General features: G+C 43.9%; 1 protein-coding gene across 1 annotated transcript in view; it reads left to right on the top strand.

Moving 5' to 3' along the window:
* Positions 1–14,435: 14,435 nt before the first annotated feature.
* Positions 14,436–21,093, top strand: part of ALK (ALK receptor tyrosine kinase) — a 731,313-nt gene continuing 724,655 nt past the window's right edge. Inside the window, exon 1 of the mRNA XM_063078008.1 lies at positions 14,436–15,108. Coding sequence (XP_062934078.1) covers positions 14,436–15,108 — 673 coding nt within the window. The remainder of the gene's footprint in view (positions 15,109–21,093) is intronic.

The following is a 21,093-nucleotide window of genomic DNA, read 5'->3' as shown; positions in this document are numbered from 1 at the left end:
TGAAAGAAAGCCAGACCTCTTGCCTTCACCTGGCTTTGAAAATGACTGCTGTAAAGAAGGTGGAGAGACAGTCTGGAAAAATGCTTTGCTCCCCTCAAAGGAGCCTCCTTCCTTATGTTGTGCTGCTGGAGGTGGAAGCTGAGCTCACCAGATGGGTCCCCCACTGGGCCGGGAGTGCATTCGTCTCTCTGCACACTCACCTTGATGTGGTGTGTGACTTGCAGGGAAGTAACCGGGCGCTGCTGCGGGTTCATTAGCCGAGTCCCCAAAGGCCGGTCGGCATGTCAATAGGACGCTTCTGAGTGAAGTTCTTTAATGGGCTGAGCCGCTGTACTCTTTTGCTTAAAGACCAATTTAAGCACTTCTGCCACTTCACACCACCCTTGCCTCCCACCACAGGAGGCTGCCTGTGGATCTGCTCAGCATTATAGGGCTGCTTTCCAAAGTGGATCTGACTGCACGTCAGCAGTAGACAATTTGTAAACATGGTTGTTTGTCTCCAGCAGTGCTTGTCCTTACCTGTGGCTGCAATTCAGGTGGGCTTGCAGATGAGACCTGCTCAGCATTGTCAGGCTATAGGGGGATGGAAGAAGGAGAAACAGAGCAGAGAGGGGTACAGGGCAACCAACCCTCTCCCACAAAAGTGGGAGCTAGCACGCCAGACATCAGTGGGACCAGGGGTGCAGCAGATGCTGTCTTGGTTCCTGTTAGCCTTAATACCTGAGGCAGTTCAGGCACAGGTATGCATGTCTAAAGACTGGTTTCTCTAAAGAAGGTTCCAAGGTTACATCACTAGTTCCAGGTTTGACAAACACATCTTATCTACTTTCTTCAGAATATTCACTAGAATCAGGGATGGTTTGGATGTGTGCCCACCTTCCCATAAATGTATGGGCATCTTTGGAGATTCTGAGTGAAGATAGTTTAGAAATTGTGCTTTTCCCCTCTAGGGTAGCCACAGCACACTAAATTAGTTCAAGGGACAGTCTGATGACTTAACTTGGAGCTGGAAGAGTTGAGGCAGAAGGGTCAGGCTTTCTAGGTCCTGTAGCAGTTCCTGCAGCACCAATGGTATAGGAGGGCTGTGCTTCTCAAATATTGGTGTACATAAACATCAGCAGTTCTTGGGGAGTCCAGGGTGCTAAAGTTTTATTAAAGCATCTCCAGCTACTCTTATAACCATTGGAAAACACTGCTGTGAAGTGAGGCTTTACAGCCTGAACAGGGGCAGCATTAGCTGGTGTGGGTCAGGATAGAGTGTGTGAAATGATTCAGCTCATCTCTGCATAGTGAATCAGAGATAGGCAAGGACTTAGTGGGGTTTAGGGGAGAAAAAGGGCTCAGATGGAGCAATGGCATGTGAATAGCTTTGGGTTTGAAGATTCTGCAGGCGCTGTCTCCTTTCCTTAATGTTTCTTGAAAACTAGTCAGGCCCCAAATTCAGCTTCTCCCTCAGTAGTCCTAAACTGCAATTTGTGTAGTGCTTACATTTTGGTAATCCTCTTTAGAGAAAAATGTTTAAAAATACTTTATCTTGGTCCTTAGGCCAGGGTTTACCACCAATTCCAGACAACAAATTCAGTCCTCCAGTTTGAGACGTACATGCATATTGTCTGACAGGTGCAGTGTGGGGACCATGAAGATTGATTGGGGGATCTGAGTTTTTGATGGGAGCATAGAGTTTAAAAATGTAAGAGTTGTAATTCAATAAAAAGGTACATTTTTCAAGGCAAATTCCAGCATCAGGCTTAATGATGAGATATTAGAACCATTCCCATAAAGTCAGGACCAACATAAGATTCTATGCTACCTTCACTTTGATTTGACTTTTGTTTTGCAGGAGCTAGGCAATGAAATTCGATAAGAGAAGGAAAGGAGGTATAAAAATCATAAAGGAATAAGCAAAATTATCGTTGTTTGCAGGTGATATAGTTGTATACTTTGAAAATCCAAGAAGATCAACTGAAAAACTATTACAAGCAATAAACATATTCAGTAGGAAGGCTGGATACAAAATGAATATATGAAAATAAATTGCATCTCAATATATAATACCAAAAACCAATTAGAAAATATATTTGAAAGAAAAATGCCATTATTTGATAGCAAAAGAAACAGTAAAAATAAACTTTACAAGAAATACACAAGAATGATTTGAATAAATTATTAAATGTTATTTAAGAATATTGTAGAAAAGACTTCCTGTGTTCTTGGATAGAAAGACTCAACATTGTAAAAATGGCAGATCTCCCTAAGTTAATTTGTAAATTTTAAGTGATCTCAATAAATAAAGCAACAGGATTTATTAAAACTAATCGAGTCAGTTCTAGAATTCATATGAAAAAATAAGGGAGCAAGAACATACTGGTAAATTCTGAAAAGGACAAGTAATCCAAATAGCACCCCTTCTTACCTATTATAAAGTTATGATATTGTGAATGGTTGTGGGACTGGGAAGGGTAGGCAGTTGGGTCCATGTAATAGAATGGGGAAACCAGAAAGAGATCCAAATACAGGCAAAAATTGTTTTATGACATTGGCGGCATTTTTTATCAGCAGGGAAAAGATTTTTTTTTTCTATTTGTTTTGCATCTGGCGGGTATGGGAATACAAACCCTTGACCTTGGTGTTACAAGGCTGTTCTCTAGCCAACAAGCCAGCCCCCAGGAAAATATATATATTTTTTAATGAAGCAAATAGTGTTAGGATAATGAGTCCCATTTAGGAAGAAAATAAAAGGATAAAGTTGAATTCTATTCTAACTCTTTACTAGAAAAATTCAAATAGTTTAAAAATTAAAAATCCATAAAGTACTAGAAGAAAAATATAGTATGTCTAAAAATATCATGCATGTGTGTGTAGCTTAGACATAACCCATAAGCTATAAAAGAAATTATTAATTTGACAGTTGCAAAATAGTAAGATAAAATAATCAAACAGCTAAAGATAGAAAGGTTCTAATTTCCTTAACAAATGAAGACATCCTACTAATCGATAAGAAAGAACCAAAAAATCCAAAATAAATGGACAAAGTGCATAAACAGAGACTTTCCAGAAAAGATACAAAAGACTTTTCAAAATAGGAAAATATACTTCACTTACTCATAATGGGAGAAATAGAACTTAAAAGTACAATGGGATACCATATTTATAACTATCAGATTTTAATGATCAAAAATTTGACAACACACTTGTGATGGTGATGATGTGAGGAAACAGTTGCTCTTTATGATTGTGGGTATAAAAATGGATATGTTGTCTATGAAAGGCAATTTGACAGTACCTGTTTTAACTGCCCATGCCCTTTGAGCCAGCAATTCCACTACTAGGAATTTACCATAGGGATATACTTGTATTTATCCAAAATGAAGAGCACGCAAGGTTATTCTGTGCAACTACTTGTTATATAATAGTAATAATGACAGCAAAGGTTTTTAAAAAAAACCTAAATTCTATCAGTAGGAGCTCATTGAATATATGTGGAACAACCATAAAAGAAAATAAAATACAGTCACTTAAAAACACCAAAGCTATTTTAAAGGTACTGAGCTGAAATAATCTAAGATAAATGGTTATATTTTTAAAAGAATATGTATAGCATGTTACCAATCGTGAGTGTCTGTTTAAAGATCTATACCAACAGATCTCAAACAGTTTGGTCTCAGGAAGCCTTTACACTCTTAAAAATCATTGAGGACCCCAAAGAGATTGTCTTAGAAAATTTGAGAAAGCCCAAGAATACACAAGCACATATTCCATTAGCTGTCAAAGTGATGATGTCATCACATGCCATTTAGCCTCTGGAGAACTCCACTGTACACCAGTGAGAGAATAAAACTGAAGCAGGTAAATGATGTTTGGTATTATTATAAAAGTAGTTTTGACCTTATGGACTCCTTGAAAGGGTCTTGGGGATCCCCGGGTCCATGGATCATATGTTGAGAACAGCTGTCCTATATGTATGTGATTATATACGCATGAAAGAGTTCTGTACGAATGCACCAGAATGGGTAACAATTATTGCCTCTGGAGAAATAATCTTGGAGAACCTGGAAACCCTGGTGAGAGAAAGATGTTCTTTTCACTGCATAACCTTTTGTAACTTTTCAATTCTATGCATGTGTTAGTGATTACATTTTATAAAAAGAAATAGGGACTTCAGGAAATAAATTGAAATGCAAACACATTTATGAGCTATAGAATTAATCAGAGTCATGGACAAAGATTGATGTACATGAATATTGGTTACAGCATTATTTATAACAGAAAAGACTTGGAAACAACCCACAAGTCCAAAACTAGAGATGGGTTAAACAAATTATGGTACATCTACACATTGTAATTCTGTGCAGTCATTAAAAATCATAAATCTCTAGAATGTTCTGTGATATGGGAAAATGCTCATAATATAATGTTAAGTTAAAAAAATAGCTCAGAATATAACTTTCCATGAATCAAATTATATTAATTTAAAACAATACTGGAAGGTAATATACCAAAATTTTGAGTCATTAGTTTTGGGTGGTGAGAGAGTGGGTTATTTAAACTTCCTCTTAAATATATTTCTGAATTTAGAAATTTCCTACAATTACTATGTGTCACTTTTACAATCAGAAAGAAAATACTATAAAAGAAAAAAATTAAAGGATTCCTTCCCGCGCTATAAGGAGATGTGTAACTTCTGCTGCAGGTGCTGAGGGAGCAGTGAAATGTTTTTGAGGGGGTATCCTGCCTCTGGCTGTAGCCTATAGTGATGAGTGCTGTCTTGGTGGGTGTTTGTGCACACATGGCACTAGCTCTGGTGGACTGCATTGCAATGGCATGGCTTGGTTGGGGAAACAGGTAAAAGGGAAGATAGAGGAATCTGGTGAACAGGAAGTGGTGGATATTCCTTATCTATCACTGGAAAACAAATTAATCCAAAACTTAGCAACCCCAAATACCAATAAACATTTATTATCTCACAGGTTATGAGAGTCAAGAATTTGAGCTAGCTATATGGTTCTGGCTCAGGGTGTCTTACAAGGGTACAGTCAAGATACAGGCATCTGAAGGCTTGACCACGGCTGGAGGATTCATTTCCAAGGTGGCTTATTCACAAGCCTGGCAGTTTAGGGCTGACTATTGGCAGGAGTCCTTTGTTCCTTGCCACATGGACCTCTCCAAACCATGGGCCATACTGAGGCTGCTAAGCCACCAGGAGCCATCAGGCAGAGTTTGGGACTTGGAAAAGAAAAGGAGGTACAGAGGATATTTTTTCCTCCTAAAACTAGATGGCTCTCCCTTTTTGTAAGACGACTCTCCCATAAGCTGGGGGCCCAAGTATTGGCCCCTGGTATTACAACCTTGCATCCTGGATGCTTTGGAGCAACCACGATGTAACTTTATTCCTATAAAGCCTTGAAATATCTATAAAATATGACACTGTAGTACCCAAGCTAATTCTCCAAAATTACCTTGTATGCGGAAACTTGCTGTATACAGAAGTCATATCAGAGTACGTGTCCAGATTGGTGGCTCTAAAAATTCTAGGTCATTGTGGCCCTAAGATTCCCCAGTGCTGGCCAGATCCACTTGGGTACTCAGTTCACAATCAGCAAGGGGTAAGAGCAGAGGACTCTGGGGCTCTGGAGCAATGGGAGGAACGAGGCTAGTCCTGCATATCAGAGTGGACAGGTGCTGGGGCTCAGATACCCATTAGGCTTAGAGAACAGTGTCTAGGTAGAACCTTTGCAGAGATTCAGTGCCAGGGGGGACCAGGAGGAGGGAAAGGTAAGTCTCAGTTTGTCTTAGTTTTATTTGCCAGGAGCAAAGTCCACCACAAATTTGCTCAGAAAGTGAGGTGATCATTGTAAGTTCAAGTTTTGGAGAGAAAAGCTGAGTGGTTCAACCTAGCCTGGGATTGGCTTCTCTGGGGTCAGGCGTTCACTTCTGATGTAATCAGCCATGGCGGTGGGCTGGGATTCGACAGTAATTAATGAAGAGTCCTTTGGCTGTGGACACAAGTAGAAGAAGGGGAAAAGGGAGGAAAGATGGGCATGTCTAGTCATATCCCTACGAGAGAACACTAGGTTCTAGTGTACACACAGCTGGACTGCAAGGCACTGGCGTCAGGGAAGCTGGTCAGTGGACAGCAGACTTCAGAGAAAGAGTGCTGCCCAAAGGGCTTCCCTGTAAGAACAAGGCTAAGAAAGCACTTTAAAAAATTAGGGACAAGGTGTGGCATGGTCACAGAGGCAAAACAAATAGGATTCACTTAATTTATTGGAAATTGAGTTGATGCCGAACCACGTGATCTTAATCCCTCCTAAGTAAAACCAAGACTGATCTCTGAACTTGGGTGGGGCTCACTCAAAGGAGTTCAGTCATCCCAGGGTCTGGATGAGAAAGGAAAGAAGGCAGGACAACACAGATGTGAAATGAAGGATCAGAAAAGACTGGCCAGTGGGAACCATCTTGTATTTGATCATTAAGACCACTGGAGCAGATTAATTGGATGTGACCCATTGCTCAGAGATTGACTTGCCTACTGTCAGTCTGATTCATCATGTAGACATGATTAAGCTCTCAGACACCAAAGCCTTCTCCTTGATGCCACTAAAAGTCACAGGCCAGAGCCCTAATTTGTCTTGGCTGAAAGTCAGAGAGAACTAAATGGAATGGATGCTACACGTTGGTTTGAAGCCCTTACAAAGGCTTTTCAAGAAGGCTATATTGGTAACCAAATTACCCAGAAAGTTTTCTTTCATCTTCCTCAGCCAAAAAGGATATTTAAAAAGGCATGAACACATTAGGATAGCAGCAGGTGATAAGACCAACACTTGTTAGGTCCTGTAATAGCTCCCCGCTTCTTCCCTAATGCACTGTGCTTTGGCAAACACAGGATTGCTGTGAGAGACACAGATCGCTTTTATCTCTCTTATTGTTTCCCCTCTCTTCTGTAGATGTGAGGTTGTTTATAGTTTCCAGAGGAGAGCTGTCACTCTTTGGTGCTTAGGAAAGGCTTTTTTTTGCATCTCTGCCACCTCTTACGTCATACCCTTGGAGAGAAGAGAGCAGTTGGAGCGCTCTCATTTTCCACGATGTTGTACGCACAGACTGGAAGCATGTCCAGGAGAGGCTGTGCTATCTGATGTAGGCTGGGCTCCCAGCTTCACAGTCGATCCCTGGGGAGTTAAGGTCATTTCTCCTCTGGGTAACTCTAGTCTTCAGGACCCTTCCTAGTCTAAGTAATCTAATACAACCTTGCAGATCTTCCCCTTCTTTTGGAGGCAGTAAAGCTGTTTTCTAGCTATTTCTGGCTCTCCACCTTGAAGACCCTTTCATGATAGGGTGAAACCACGTGAATATTTCCAGCCAGAGTTGTGAGTGGACACGTGCCATTTCCAGGCTGGAGCAAGATCCTCCAAGTTCACAAGTGTGGCCGTCCCATCAGCCTGGATCCCTAGATGACTATGATGGTCAGAGCCCTCTGCTTGCCTGAAACGGACATGGACTATGTGAATAATATATGTCATTATTTTTAAATTACTGAGATTTGGGGTTTTGTTGTTGTCGTTTTTACACTATAACCTAGCTACCCTGACAGATCCACTTTCTTTATGGGACTCAAATTGTATTATTATTTATTATACAAAACTGTGAAAAAGTCATTAATTCTGCCTCCCCAATAAGTCTATTTTTCAATGTTTTCCTCCAGTATTTGGGGGGTTTTGTTTGTTTGTTTGTTTGTTTTGTAATTTTTGCTTAGTTGTAGCATAGGCATGGATTCAATTATGTATTCTGGGTATTTTTCATTTAATTTTATCAAGGCTCCATGACAGTAGGAACCTAGACTGTTTTAGTCACCACAATATCCTTCCTGGGCACATCATGCAAAGTGAAGCACATAGTTGGTCCTTAATAAGTAATGATTAAATTATTATTTAATGACTTTCCTTTTAGCGTGACAGTTATTAGAAGATATCTTATGTATGACTGGTCAGCAATTGCAAGCTACAGATTTAGAGCTCATGTCTATCCAGTGGCAGCATCATTTTTAAAAAGAAATCTTTGTTTTGTTTTTCCTCTGTTCAGTGTTAGGTCCAAGTTCTGTTCCTGGCTCTCCTGGATGCTCATAGTTTTCTTCTACTGTTTGTCAGCTCTGGTCCCCAATCTTGGAGGAGGCCTTGTGACCACTTGAAGAATCTCACATAGAATTTTAGGTTTGTGTCTTAAAGACCATACCTGGTCCTTTTTTCTAATTTCCTGCATTAGCTCAGATAAATCAAGGATTTTTCCAAGATCACAGAGCCTCCGAGAAGCAAGGTTGTGATTAAAATCCAGTTTCCTGAATGTAAATTCTTGGTTCACTTGAATGTTTCTTCTGGGTCCTAGTTGTTACTCTTGGCCTAGGGTAGGCTATTCTGGTTGTGGGCTTCCAAATGTCTTAGTGATAAGTATCTTCTAACATCTAGCTTCAGTTCTACTTGTTGATTTTTCTCTTGCCCTTTTTCATCCATCTTCTCCCCTCCATCTGCTCTCTCCTCCTTTTCTTCTATTCTTATTGTCTCTTTTCCTCTCTCTTTCTCTCTCATGCTCTCATGCTTGGATACCTCAGACTTACTGATTCGTTGTCCAAGATCATTTCCAGGTCAATCCATTCATCCAAGGGAGCCAAGAAGTCAAGGTCAGCCTGGTCACCACAGGTTCTATGGGTCTGATAGCCAGACACATCCCTACCCTGTCCTTGTTTTTTAAATTTTACTGTAATTTCTTACTTCGTGTAGTGTAGCAAGTACCTATAATGTGTCAGGCTCTCAGGAGATCTCACATTTGCTATCATATTTAGTTAATTCTTACAACAACTTTGTCAGAAAGAGATTAGAATTCACTTTTAAACATGAGAAGTCAGGCCCAGAAGGTTGAAATTCTTGTCCATACCAGGAATACATTTTCAGTAGCTACATTAAAAAAGTAAAATTAATTTTAATAAGGTAAAATTAACTTTAATAATGTATTTTATTTAACCTAATATACCCCAAATAAATCATTGAAACATGTAAGCAATATGAAAAATTACCAATGAGAGATTTTGCATATTTTTTCATACTAAGTAATTGAAATGTGGTGTGTATTTCCCCCCTTACAGCACATTTCAATTTGTAATAGACACATTTCAACTGTTCGATATTTGTGTCCTCCCTTATCTGCGGTTTCACTTTCCATGGTTTCAGTTACCCTTGGTCAATTGTGGTCTGAAAATATTAAATGGAAAATTCCAGACATAAACAATTCATAAGTTTTAGACTGCACGCTGTTCTGAGTCAGTGTGATGAAATCTCATGCCATCCCGCTTCATTCCATCCAGGACGTGAATCATCCCTTTCTCCAGGGGATCCACACTGGGGATGATATCTGCCCGCTAGTCACTTACCGCTCTCTGTTAACACATCGACTGTATCAGTATCACTGTGCTTGTGTTCAAGTCAGGTTATTTTACTTACTAATGGCCCCAAAGTGCAAGAGAGTGATGCTGGCAATCCTGATTGGTGGGAAGGAGGCAATCATACAAAGATTTTAAGGGGGAATGTTCTAAGCAAAGGAATATCAAGTGCAAAGGCCCCGAGATGAGAATAGATTTGCATGTCCAGGGGCCAGGAAGTTGGCTGGAACATAGTGAATGGAGAGTATAAAGGTTGAAGGGGTAACCAGGATCCAGATCATTTGGGGTTGCATAGGGCAGGGTAAAAAGTTTGAATTTTGATTGCAATGAGAAGACACTGGACAGTTCAGTGAAGGAGTCTCATGCTCAGATTTATGATTTAGACCTGAGTTACCCAGTACGGTAGCCATTAGCCATATGTGGCTGCAGTGGTCCCCCTTTACCCTTGGGGGATATGCTCTAAGACCCCCAGTGGATGCCTGAAACTGCAGATAGTACCAAACCCAACTGCCATCAATCAGAACACATTTCCGTTCATGTCTTCCCCCCACAAAATTAATGCCTTTTCCATCTCAACTAAACATTTATGATACTCTATGGCTGTGACTTGCAGTTTGTGGTATGACAGCAAGTAAAACTAGCATGAATTTCTTTTCTTTCTTTACAATTTAACTGGTAGAAGATTTGTTGTTAATTTAGATCCTAGCAACTTCAGGATACAAATCATCATGTACTGCATGGTCCTATTTTGTTTTTTCATAGCACTTATTATCTTAAATGACCTTATACACTTGCATGTTTATTGTCTGTCCCCCACCATTAGAGTGTAAGCTTCTTGAGGAGAAGGACTCTGTTTATCTTGTTTAAAGCAATATTTCTGGAACTTAGAACAGCATCCTGTATATATTTGGTGCTCAAGAAATATTTGTTGACCAACTGAATGCCTGACTCAATTAATCCTGCCGGCCTCAGTCAGAATTTGCAGTTCTGAGGTATGATTTGCCTAGTCACACTGCCTGGATTTATTATTGTGGTTTCCCTTACAGAGAAATTCAGATACCTCCTTGACTGAGCTGTCCACTTCTCCATTTCTGGAAACTGAAAATTTCCTGGGAAGGGTGTTGGTGGTCTCAGTGTCCTCCTTGGTCTTGTCCTCTCAGTGCATGGTCTGCTCACTTTCCTCCTCCCTCAATTTAACAGCTCAAGTCACCTGCAAGGTGACTGCTTGGGCTTCCAGCATTTATGTTGGCCCTCTCTGCCACTCCCATCCTCTATATCTGTCTCTGATTTGGGCTTTCAGCTTCTTTATCTTTGCCCACCTCCCTCCACTCCTCCCCATCCCATTTTCTTTCACCCAGGGTTTCAGAGTATGAACTTCTTAGTCAGCTATCCAGGTTCAACTTATGGAACATGTGTAGCCTTGCTGTTGGGAAGTTACTCTCCCTGAGCTTCCATTTGGGATCTGAAAACAGAGATAGCATTACTTCCCCTCATGGTGTTACTGTGAATATTAAATAAGATAATGCTTGAGAATTTCTTTGAAATGTGCTGGCCCATAATAAGTACATGAGACATGTCAGCTATCATTGCTCACACTTTTAATCTCTGTCTCTGTTTCCACCACTCGCTCTTTACTGCATTTTCCCTTCTCATCCTCTTGATGGTGTTGATATAGGATAGAGGTGTCAAAATTATAGCTGTAGGCATGAGGAAAAGGCCTAATTTGTCCCAGAGGGATGTGCAAATTTTGGAGGGAAAAAAACCATGATTTTGAATCCCAACTCTGTTATTTACTTGCTGTTTGACCTTGGGCAAATTATTTTTGCCTGTCTGAGCCTTAGCTGTTTTATTCTCTGTAAATGAAATAATAATATATACCTTCCCCCCAAAGGCCACTGTGTGATATAACACACACCCACATACACAACCCTACACATACATATGCATAATGACTGATGACTATCAACATCCACTCCTGTCTCCTTTTCAAAATTATCTAACAAAAAGGGAACAATATTTTTGAGATTTAGTGTGATTTAATCTACAGAGAAAGGCACTTGTCCTTTCTTGTAAGAAGTTTGAGAGAACTTATAAAAGCATGAGAATTAATTGAGACCCTTGTGTCCATGAGGTGCAAAAGCAACGGTCAGGGAAATTACCAGGGAGGACAGTAAACCCTGGTGGCTCTTCAGAAGTTGCAAGTCTCTGCAGCCCCCTAGTGGCCATTTATTGCAGCAGAAAATTCATAGTTAACTGACAAATTAACTAGAGTTAATTTGCCTTTGGACAAGATTTATAGAGACAAATAAGGAATGAAGTGGGGAGTAAAAGGGCTGGCATTTTAGTCTTTTCATATTTCAAACAGAAAAGTATTTTACCAGTGTGAATGTCAACAAAATCTGATGAAAAGCCAAACATATATGTGCACATATTAGGAAACTTTTAACTTCCATCTCCTTTCCTTACTCTTTTCTTCTGTTTTCTCCCTCCCTCTCTTCCTCCCCAAGGTAGGAACATCTTTCCTTTTCTTTGTGTCAGATCATTTTTTGCCCTTAAACTTGTAAAGTCAGTGTATCGAGTCTGAGTTCCAGGGAGAGGCCAGATACTTGTCAAATTAAATGTGTTACTAAACATAGAGCTGGGAGCAAGTCATTCTGAGAATCAATATTCCTTTGTTATTAGGTCTTCCACTTGCCAAAGGTGATGCCACCGTGCTGGAAAGAGCCCAGCCCAGTCCCTGGGAGAGCAGAGGCTCCACTTGGCTACCATCTCCTGTGGGGTGGTAGGCAAGCTGCTGCAGCCTTCAGGAGCTCAGTGAGGGAGGTTCAACCGACACTGTACTCTGATTCTATTACGAAGCTCCTCTGCGACCTGCCAGGCTGTGAGCTCCTCAAGGGAGAGTCTTGCCTTTTTAGCACTGACAGCACAAGGCCTAGCAATCAACTTCTGAGAAGAAGGAACTGAGGGATTTGTGTGAACCAAAGACTGTAGTTTTTTCTGTGGTCCTAGTGGACCACTTGTTATAAACGCAGCCATTAATTAGGTTCTGTGTTGGCAGCTCCAGAGAGACAAAAGGAAAGGGAGACCCAAAGTACAGCCCTTACTTTACAAGTGGTGGTGGTGGTGGAGGGGAAGGCCTGGGGTTCTGAACTCTCACTCCCAAGGCTGTAAGCAAGAGCATCCCATCTTTATTCCTTCCAGCTAAGTCACCCCTAGATATTCTTTGCTTGTTATTCATGGAGGAGTATGATAGAGTCGTGGTTAAGGGGTTGGGGGTCCCATACGACTGTGTGACCCAGGAAAAATAATTAAATTCTCTACAAGTCAGTTTCTTCATCTGTAAAACTGGCATTAAAAATATTTACTCTTCAGGGAGGTGGCGCATGTTCAGACACCGTTCTGAGAAAACGGGGTGACTGGACAGAGGTCTGAAATATGCTTGTTGTAGCTGAAGAACAACTCTACGAGACCTCGGCTTTCCCCCACCCCCCACCCCGCCCTGCCGACGTTTCCTGTGTAGATGGCGGGATCCCCGGGCTCCCAGGAATGCATTCAGATAATAGGAGGGTCAGAGAAGATTATGTCTCAGGGACCTCATACAAATGTCGCGCTGCGACCCCTCCCCCTCGCCTCCAGTTTTATTCCGGAACCTGTTTTTCCGCCGTCGGACCCGTTTAATGTCTTAAATGCATAATTAGGGATAGTGCTTGATTGCAAGGGGTCGCTTCCATTTCTCCCATTTGTCCAAAACACGCTCCTGTTCACACAGTAAAGAAATAGGGCAAGGAATCTGGAAGAGGGGAAGGAAGAAGACAGAGGAGAGAGGCGGGGGAGGGCGGGGTGGGCTCTGAGCTTTTCTCAATGAATGCCGAGGCCTCTGCAGATTTGCATAGAAGCCGACCTCGCCGCGCCATTGGTTGGCGTGCGAGGGGGGCGGGGCGGGCCTGCGAGGGCGGGGCACCTGCGCGGAGTGGGAGCGCGAGCCCCGCGCCCTTGGCGGCCCCGCCCCCTCCCGGCGCGCGCTCGCGGCTCCGCCAGCTGCTAGTGGCGGGCGCCCAGGCAGATGCGATCCAGAGGCTTCGGGGGCGGCAGCGGCCGTGGCTGCTGGCACCTCCCGCCGCCGCTGTCCGGAGGCTCCCGGGGCACTGAGGCGCCTTCCGGCCGTCCTCTGGCTGGCCACCCGAAGCCGCAGGCGCTGCCGATGGGTGAGGAGCGGGCAGCAAGATCTCGGGCTCCTCTGCCCTGAGCGCTTTCACTCCGCGGCTGCCGCCGGGGCCGCTCTGGTGCCTGCGAACTCCGTGGAACCACGACGCAGGCGAAAGCAAGGACGCTGCAAACTTGCGCTGCGGCGACCTGAGCCTCCGCTCCGCAGCGCCGGGGCCCCGATCCACGCCCAGAAGTTCAGGGGGCAGTGCAGTCCAAAGTCTCCCCGCAGCGGAGGGTCGCTTGAGGGGGCGCGAGAAAACAGCTTCCGCCCTCGATTTCTGCCCGGACCAGGGGGAGGCTCTCACAGGAGCCGTAAGCAACGCAGGAGGCAGCCAGGACAGCGGGTACCAGCTCGGAGCCACCGTTCCCAGCCTGGAAAGTTGCGGGGGACTGGAGGCCGCCCCGAGGACGGACAGACCCCAGCTCCGGCCGGGGGGGCCAGGAGAAAACGGTCCCCAATTGCCACCGCCCTTCAACCGTAGTAGTGTCTCTCTTTCCGGAGCGCAGCGAGCTACAGACGGGGGCGCGGCACCCGGCGCGGCGAGCGACAGGCACAGTGTCCCAGCTGTGGCACCCAGTAAGCTTCGGGGTCTCTAGACTCACCTCTTAGCTTCCAGCTCCGTTTTACTCAGCCTCCTTGCAGGTGGGGGGAAAGCAAGAGAACAGAGTGAACACAAAATCCCCAGAGATCAGGTGGAAGGGGTCGTTCAGAGCCAAGGACCGTGTGGAGCCCCTTCCCATTTGGGGGGAAGCAAAGGGCCCCGGGGAGTCGGGAGACCAGTCCAAACAGCCGTCCGCCGGCGGGATGGGATCCATCGAGCTCCTGTGGCTGCTGCCGCCGCTGCTTTCGGCGGCAGCCTCGGGCTCCGGGACCGGGACTGGCCAGCGCGCGGGCTCGCGGGTCGTGGGGCCGCCGCTGCAGCCCCGGGAGCCTCTCAGCTATTCACGCCTGCAGAGGAAGAGTCTGGCGGTGGACTTCGTGGTGCCCTCGCTCTTCCGTGTCTACGCCCGTGACCTGCTGCTGCCGCCGTCCCCCTCGGAGCCGAGGGCTGGCCGTCCGGAGGCGAGCGGCTCGCTGGCTCTCGACTGCTCCCCGCTGCTCGAGCTGCTCGGGCCGCCGCCCGGGGTCTCCTGGACAGCAGGCGCCAGCTCGCCGGCCCCGGCCGCGGCCCGGACGCTGTCCAGGGTGCTGAAGGGCGGCTCGGTTCGCAAGCTTCGGCGCGCCAAGCAGCTGGTGCTGGAGCTGGGCGAGGAGGCGATCTTTGAGGGCTGTGTCGGGCCCCCCGGGGAGGCGGCTGCGGGGCTGCTCCAGTTCAACCTCAGCGAGCTGTTCAGCTGGTGGGTTCTCCACGGCGAGGGGCGGCTGAGGATCCGCCTGATGCCCGAGAAGAAGGCGTCGGAAGTGGGCAGAGAGGGAAGGCTGTCCGCGGCCATCCGCGCCTCCCAGCCTCGCCTTCTCTTCCAGATCTTCCAGACCGGTGAGCATCTCCCGCCTGAGCGGGTCGGGATTCGGGTTTTTAGTCACGTCGATTTGCAACCACTATGAACTACCCACACCCTCAGCTTTTGGCTCTTTTTCTTCCTTCCGCAAACCTCCTTTTCCAGTTTTCTCCTCCTAGACCATATTTTCTTATTTTCTCCCTGAATGCAGTCACCCCCCAAGAGCCTTCCTTTCTCTTTATCAGCCAAGTTGGAAGAAAAGTGCCCTGTTGGAGGAATGCCTTCTTCTACCGACTTATACAAGTTCTGAGCCAAAATAGGGTGCCCTTCTTCTTGGGTCCCTGGTACAGTTGAAACGTCCCTGTTGCTTCTAGATTTCACTAAGTACTAGATCTCAAAGTTATTGCCCTTCTCTCTTCCCCCTTGTTCCTCTTCTTGGACATCACAGATTTAGCTAACGTGGTACACTTTCTCAGAACATAGAATGCCTCTTCGTATTATTGAATCCCACCCAACTGCACCCCCATGTTTGCTTGCCCAGGGATTGCCTCCTCCTTATTGATTCATTCCACCACCCTCAGCCCACTCCTAGTCTGCTGTTCACTCTCTGACCCTCATTCTTCCTCTCAGGTGCTGATGGGAGAGCCCCAGAGGAACCGAGGAACAGGGGACAGGAGGGGGCTGTGGAGAGAGGGAAGAAAGTTGTCAAGATCGTCTTGACTTGGGGGTGTCACTATGAAGCCAGGGAGAAACAGTAGTTGATTTCCCTGCTTCTCTTCCTCTCCCTCAGATTCTTAGCTTGAACGTCTGCAGTAGCACTTCTTGACGACAGTCTCTGGCAGGCCTGTTTCACTGCAGACCTCTCTGCTGGAGACTCCTGAAATGAGGTTTCTGTCTCATTTACTCCCTCATTTCTTCCCATTTTCACTGAGTTGGGTGTGTATGAGGGCACTTGCTTGCAACTCTTCTCAGAGTATCCTTTGACTGGAAAACTAGGTGATTTTGAATGAATGTTTCTCTTGTAAGACCACTGGGGAAGAACTGGTGAATTAAATATACGATATAAATGAATGAGAAAAGCACAGAAAAGAAATCATGCTTTTAAAAAGCCTACACTAATTTCATTGAGCAAACCCAGCTTCTTTTCTATCATTCTCATTGTCAAAAATAAATTAAGTTCTTATGCTCCACTGGTTACTAATGTCTAGTATTAATTGAATGGAAAGCATTGAAAAAAGCCCATTGTTGAGCTACAAGTATCTCCCATGCTTGTCCCAACAGACACACACACATACTCCCACACACATCTGATACTCTCATGCAGCAAGGATATTCAGAGGCTCAGCAGTCATTGCACAGAAAACGTACTGGTATGTGCCCCCCAAGAAAAACAGAGTATGGATGCATATTTCAGCATTAGCATTAGTGGCAGTGGCACTTAAAATGACCCTTTTGTGTTCAATGCTGGAATTTATATAGTACATAGTGAGATGCAAGGTCTGATGAGTTTGATAGTGCATTCAGTAAACTGAGATGGGGGAGACACACTGTTGCCCCACCAAAGATACTTTTGTAAAGAACAGCTGGGCTTTAACATCATGGTGTTTTCTGTGGTTTATACATGCAACGTTCTCTTTTAGTGGCCAATGTCTTTGTAATTAAAAATAAAAATAAAAAATAAAGACCTCTCTGGAAATGCAAATTCTCTTCCACTTTCATGTCTATGATCATCTCTGGAGTTTCCCGATCACCACTTGTCAAATGATCATCGATCTCAGCAGACTATATTACCTGCTGTCAGGTGTTTGTGACAGGGGAAAAAAAAGGGTGCTTTCTATAGCCGCAAACCTGCTTACTATAAACAAGTAGGTTGCATGAAGCTATCAGTTGGTGTCTCTAACGAGTCACACACTTAGTGTATTTGAAGAATATACACCAGTCAAGCCTTAGATAAGGAGTTGAAGCTGCTGAGTGGGGGAGTTTCATGTAAAAAGAAGTGTGTTCCAAGAGCTGTTCTGCTACTGGCTGTAAGGAAACACTGTGGCATCCCAAGTCTTCTCTCAGCAGTGCAGTCCATTTGGCAGCTGGACCAAGCCTTTATGCATCATTTGACACTTCTAGCAATGCTGGTTTCATGAAGAGCCAGGATTCTGCCATTAAAAGGCTAGAAATTTTGGCCAAGTATTTTTCAGCAGGATTGGGATCAAATGATTATTGATGAGATCAAATAAGACACTAAGTGTAACTGGATGAGCTCCTTGTGACCTCCAGAGAGACAGACAACTTATTGAAAAGCACCTCAGGCCTTATGGTGATCACACTTGGAACTGGCTGGTGTCTCCTGTCTCTGAGGACATATGCTGTCTGCAGTTAGGCAGCTGGCCATGCAGAACTAGCCTCTTGCTTTACCACTGCCTCTCAGGCTCATTCAGATACAGTCTCCACTGTAGACCTCCCTATCAAGTGGACACACCCTGCTATATCATATTCTGTGTTTGAGGCAACTTATATCATTGGATTCTATTCATTTTCTCATAAGAAAATTCAAGCTCAGGTTCTGCCACTTGTATTGATTTTGCTATTTATCATGTTTGGGGAAATGGGTTTATTCTTTTTATATAGACTCTGATTTATAGAAAAGGCATTTAACTCTTCCGTGACATGGGATCTTCAATTATACAAAGGAAATGTAGGCACAACTCAGTTTATTTCTTCCTGCTTCTGCCCAAGTGACTTGGTGGTCTGATCTAGAGATACACAGTCATTCTGATGGGGCTATTTGTGGAGAGAAAAAAAAACAGGGATGGTTGTTCTGCCACCTTTCCTGGTGAGGGGCCTGGAGCAGCCCATGTGTCTTAGATTGAAGGTAGCTTCCTGAACCTGAGCAGGACCATGAGAAGGAATGGAAGGTGAAAATGGAAAAGCATGCAGTTAGGACAAAGCAAAACCTATATTGCTCACAGTTTGGGAAGTTGAGCGGACAAAAGGATGTCTGAGAAGCCTCATAATGCATGACATACTAATGATTTTTCTTTGTGCATTGCTGTGAATTCATAAATTGGATCAGTATTTCAAAGTAGAAGATAGTTTCCCAGGGCACCATTCATGGAGAAGAGGAAGACAGGCAGGACAGTATGAATGGTGATGTACCATCCTGAGACAGCCTAAATCACAGAAAAGATGTCTGCCTGGATGCTAACACATTGCCCACAGCTCAATCGGGATCCTGTTTTGTAGGTGTTTTGAGATCTACACTGCGATTCCCAAGGCTGATGTCTAGAGGATAATGACTTGTGGATAGGAGTGCCTATTTCCCTGCAAGAACCCCCTTCCTACTCTGGGAAAGGGGATCCATGACTTGGGACTTTATATGTACTATGGAGAGGTCTGAGCAATTCAGAGAAGATATATGCAATGCAATACAGCTGACCCTTGGCCTTACATATTTGTCAGTCCCTTCCCATTTCACTTCTGGAGAGGGTGGAGAGAGGAAAGGAAGACAGAGAGGAAGATGAGCTCCCAGAAGGGATATCAGTTATTGGAGGTGGATTGGGATAGTTGGAACTAGTCCAGAGAAGAGCAGAGAGCTGATTTAAGAGTTGAACAGACTGATTTATGATGAAAGATGAAAAGAGTTAAATATATATGGCTGGGCTAAGTGGTGATAAAGGGAAAGCCATAGTAACAATCTACAAATCTCCGAAGAGAGAGAGTGGCAGTGAAGGAGTGGAGTTATTTAGTGTGACAAATATAGAATAGGATGAGACTTACAGAAGGAAACTTCAGGTTGGATATCAGGGAAACCTTATTTTCTGAAATTGATATTCCTCTGACTATGGAATGGAATTCTAAGGGAGTAGAGAATCAGGTGAGATGTGGGTCAGACAAACCACAGCATTCATAATTAATCAGTTCTATATTTTCAAATGTTGAGATGCCGCAACAGGCAGGAGAACTGAGATGGGGAACAGCAGCAGGAGTCAGAATCTTATAGGATCTAACTTCTGAGATACTGTGGGCATAGGTGTTTCCAGGGGGAAAAGGAAAGAATTGCATTTGAAATTGGTGGGAAGCACTTATGAGAAGACTGTTAGTGGGAAAAAAAAAAAAAAACACTTTGAAATTACTGGGCATATTCTTCTCTACCCCCAGATTAAACACAGAGCACTTTTCTGTATATACACGGTCTGTATATTCAGTGGAGGAGGCGCACTCATCAGAGAAACCTGTGTCTAAGACAACTCGCAGGTGTGTGCCTAGCATCTAGTCTTTGGGCAGTGCAGAAGGTGACCTGGGTCTTGAGAAGATGAGATCGGTTCTAGATTTAGTGGGCTCCTACTGGCTACTTGAAACCCCTTTGAAATGTTGAGAATATATATGAATATTCAAAAGATAAAGTTCATCCACATTGAATTTAACGTTTCACACTTTTACCAAAGAGAAGGAAGGTCCATGAGGGTTTGTGTTGGGGACATCAGAGAAGAGTGTTAGCGTTAATAAAAATAAATGAATATCTTTATGAGGAAGTTAGTCTGTTGAAGGTCAAGAGGGACTAGCCTGCTGGTGGGAGAAGAAGAGAGGGACAGAGGGTCAGAAGAAGCTGCAATACCCTGCCACTCTTAGGATTACTGCCCGATAACCTCGCTTCATGGGAATTTGGCCAGGCTGACCTGTAAAAGAAGTTTTACCTTCCTTTATAACCATCATTAATGTTCTGTTACAGTTGCATGGGACTTTCCAATTTATAAGACACTTTCACATTTATTATTTTTATCAATCCTACAGTAGGCAGAGCAAATATTTGCTTTAATTTATACAAGGAGTAACTGTAATCCTAATGTATGATAACACTTTTTCAATGTCACACAGGTACAAAGTGGTAGACCTAGAAACTTTCATTTATGTGTTAAGAGGTTATGTGATGCTAGATGCTGTGCTAGGTACTAACTAGAGCCATAGTTCTCCTTGCCTTCAAATCAGGACTCTTTCCAGTAAGGGAATAATCTCAAGGTACAGATTGCAAACAAAGACATGTAAATAGATGAAAATATTTACATCATTCTTGTCTGAAGGCCATGCAACAAATATTTGTTGGGCAATAGCTGAGACTTAGTAAAGTTTATTAAAATCTTTAAGGCCCCCTTTCATCATTAGAAAATTGGGGATAGTAATATTTCCTAAGTGTTCCTTAATGAGGATTGTAATAGTTGAAGGTGTTGTCAAGGAGATTAGGTTAGATGATGTGTGTAAATCCTTAGCCCAATGCTTGACTCATAGTAAAGTGCTCTATCAGTATGAACTGTTGTGTTTTTTTCCTACCAGCAGCAATACTCCAGCATCTGGTCATGCCGATTGTACATTCTACCACTCTGAGGATTCCATACACATTTTAGTCTGTCTGAATGGTGCCATCTGGAGTGGTATAATCTCTGTGTGTGGCCCTGTGAGGCAGCCCTGGCAGCAGCAGTTGTGATACTGTGGGTTCCCCATGCAACTCACTTCTTACTCCCAAGGGAAGGAAGGTGGGACCCCTGGGATGTGAGGAGAGGGTTCAGAATGGGAGTTCCTATTGTCTCACCATGGAAGGCCTGACTTGTCCGAAATGTGGATAGGAAGAAGCACTGAAGTGTGGTATATATTTCATTTCCATCCACTAGTATCATCTTGTTGGTCTTTTGACCTTAAATTCAGTTCAAAGATTCAAGCATATTCACAATTCAATTTTTTCCTACAGAAAGAAACCAAGTCTTAATTTTATGATTGAAAGTTAATACTGAGGAAGAGCAAGAAAGAGACATTACAGAACAATAGATTTCAGTTGGTGGATCTTCCTCAGACACTGAGAGTGATCTGTCCAGTCCAAGCCCCTCTATGCCCAGAGAGGTGCTGGACCACTGGCCTCTGGTGACTCCTTTGCTGTAATTAGCTGGAACTGTGCCCTTTTCTTATATTTCTAACCTCGCCATTCATTGTCAGATAAAAGGCATGAAAAGAGATGTAAAGTACCGACTGGTTAATGGACA

This window comes from Cynocephalus volans, chromosome 14 (genome assembly GCF_027409185.1).
Source record: "Cynocephalus volans isolate mCynVol1 chromosome 14, mCynVol1.pri, whole genome shotgun sequence".
Taxonomy (NCBI): Eukaryota; Metazoa; Chordata; class Mammalia; order Dermoptera; family Cynocephalidae; genus Cynocephalus; species Cynocephalus volans.
Note: the sequence above shows the minus strand (reverse complement) of the source record. Positions and strands in the feature narration are given on the sequence as shown.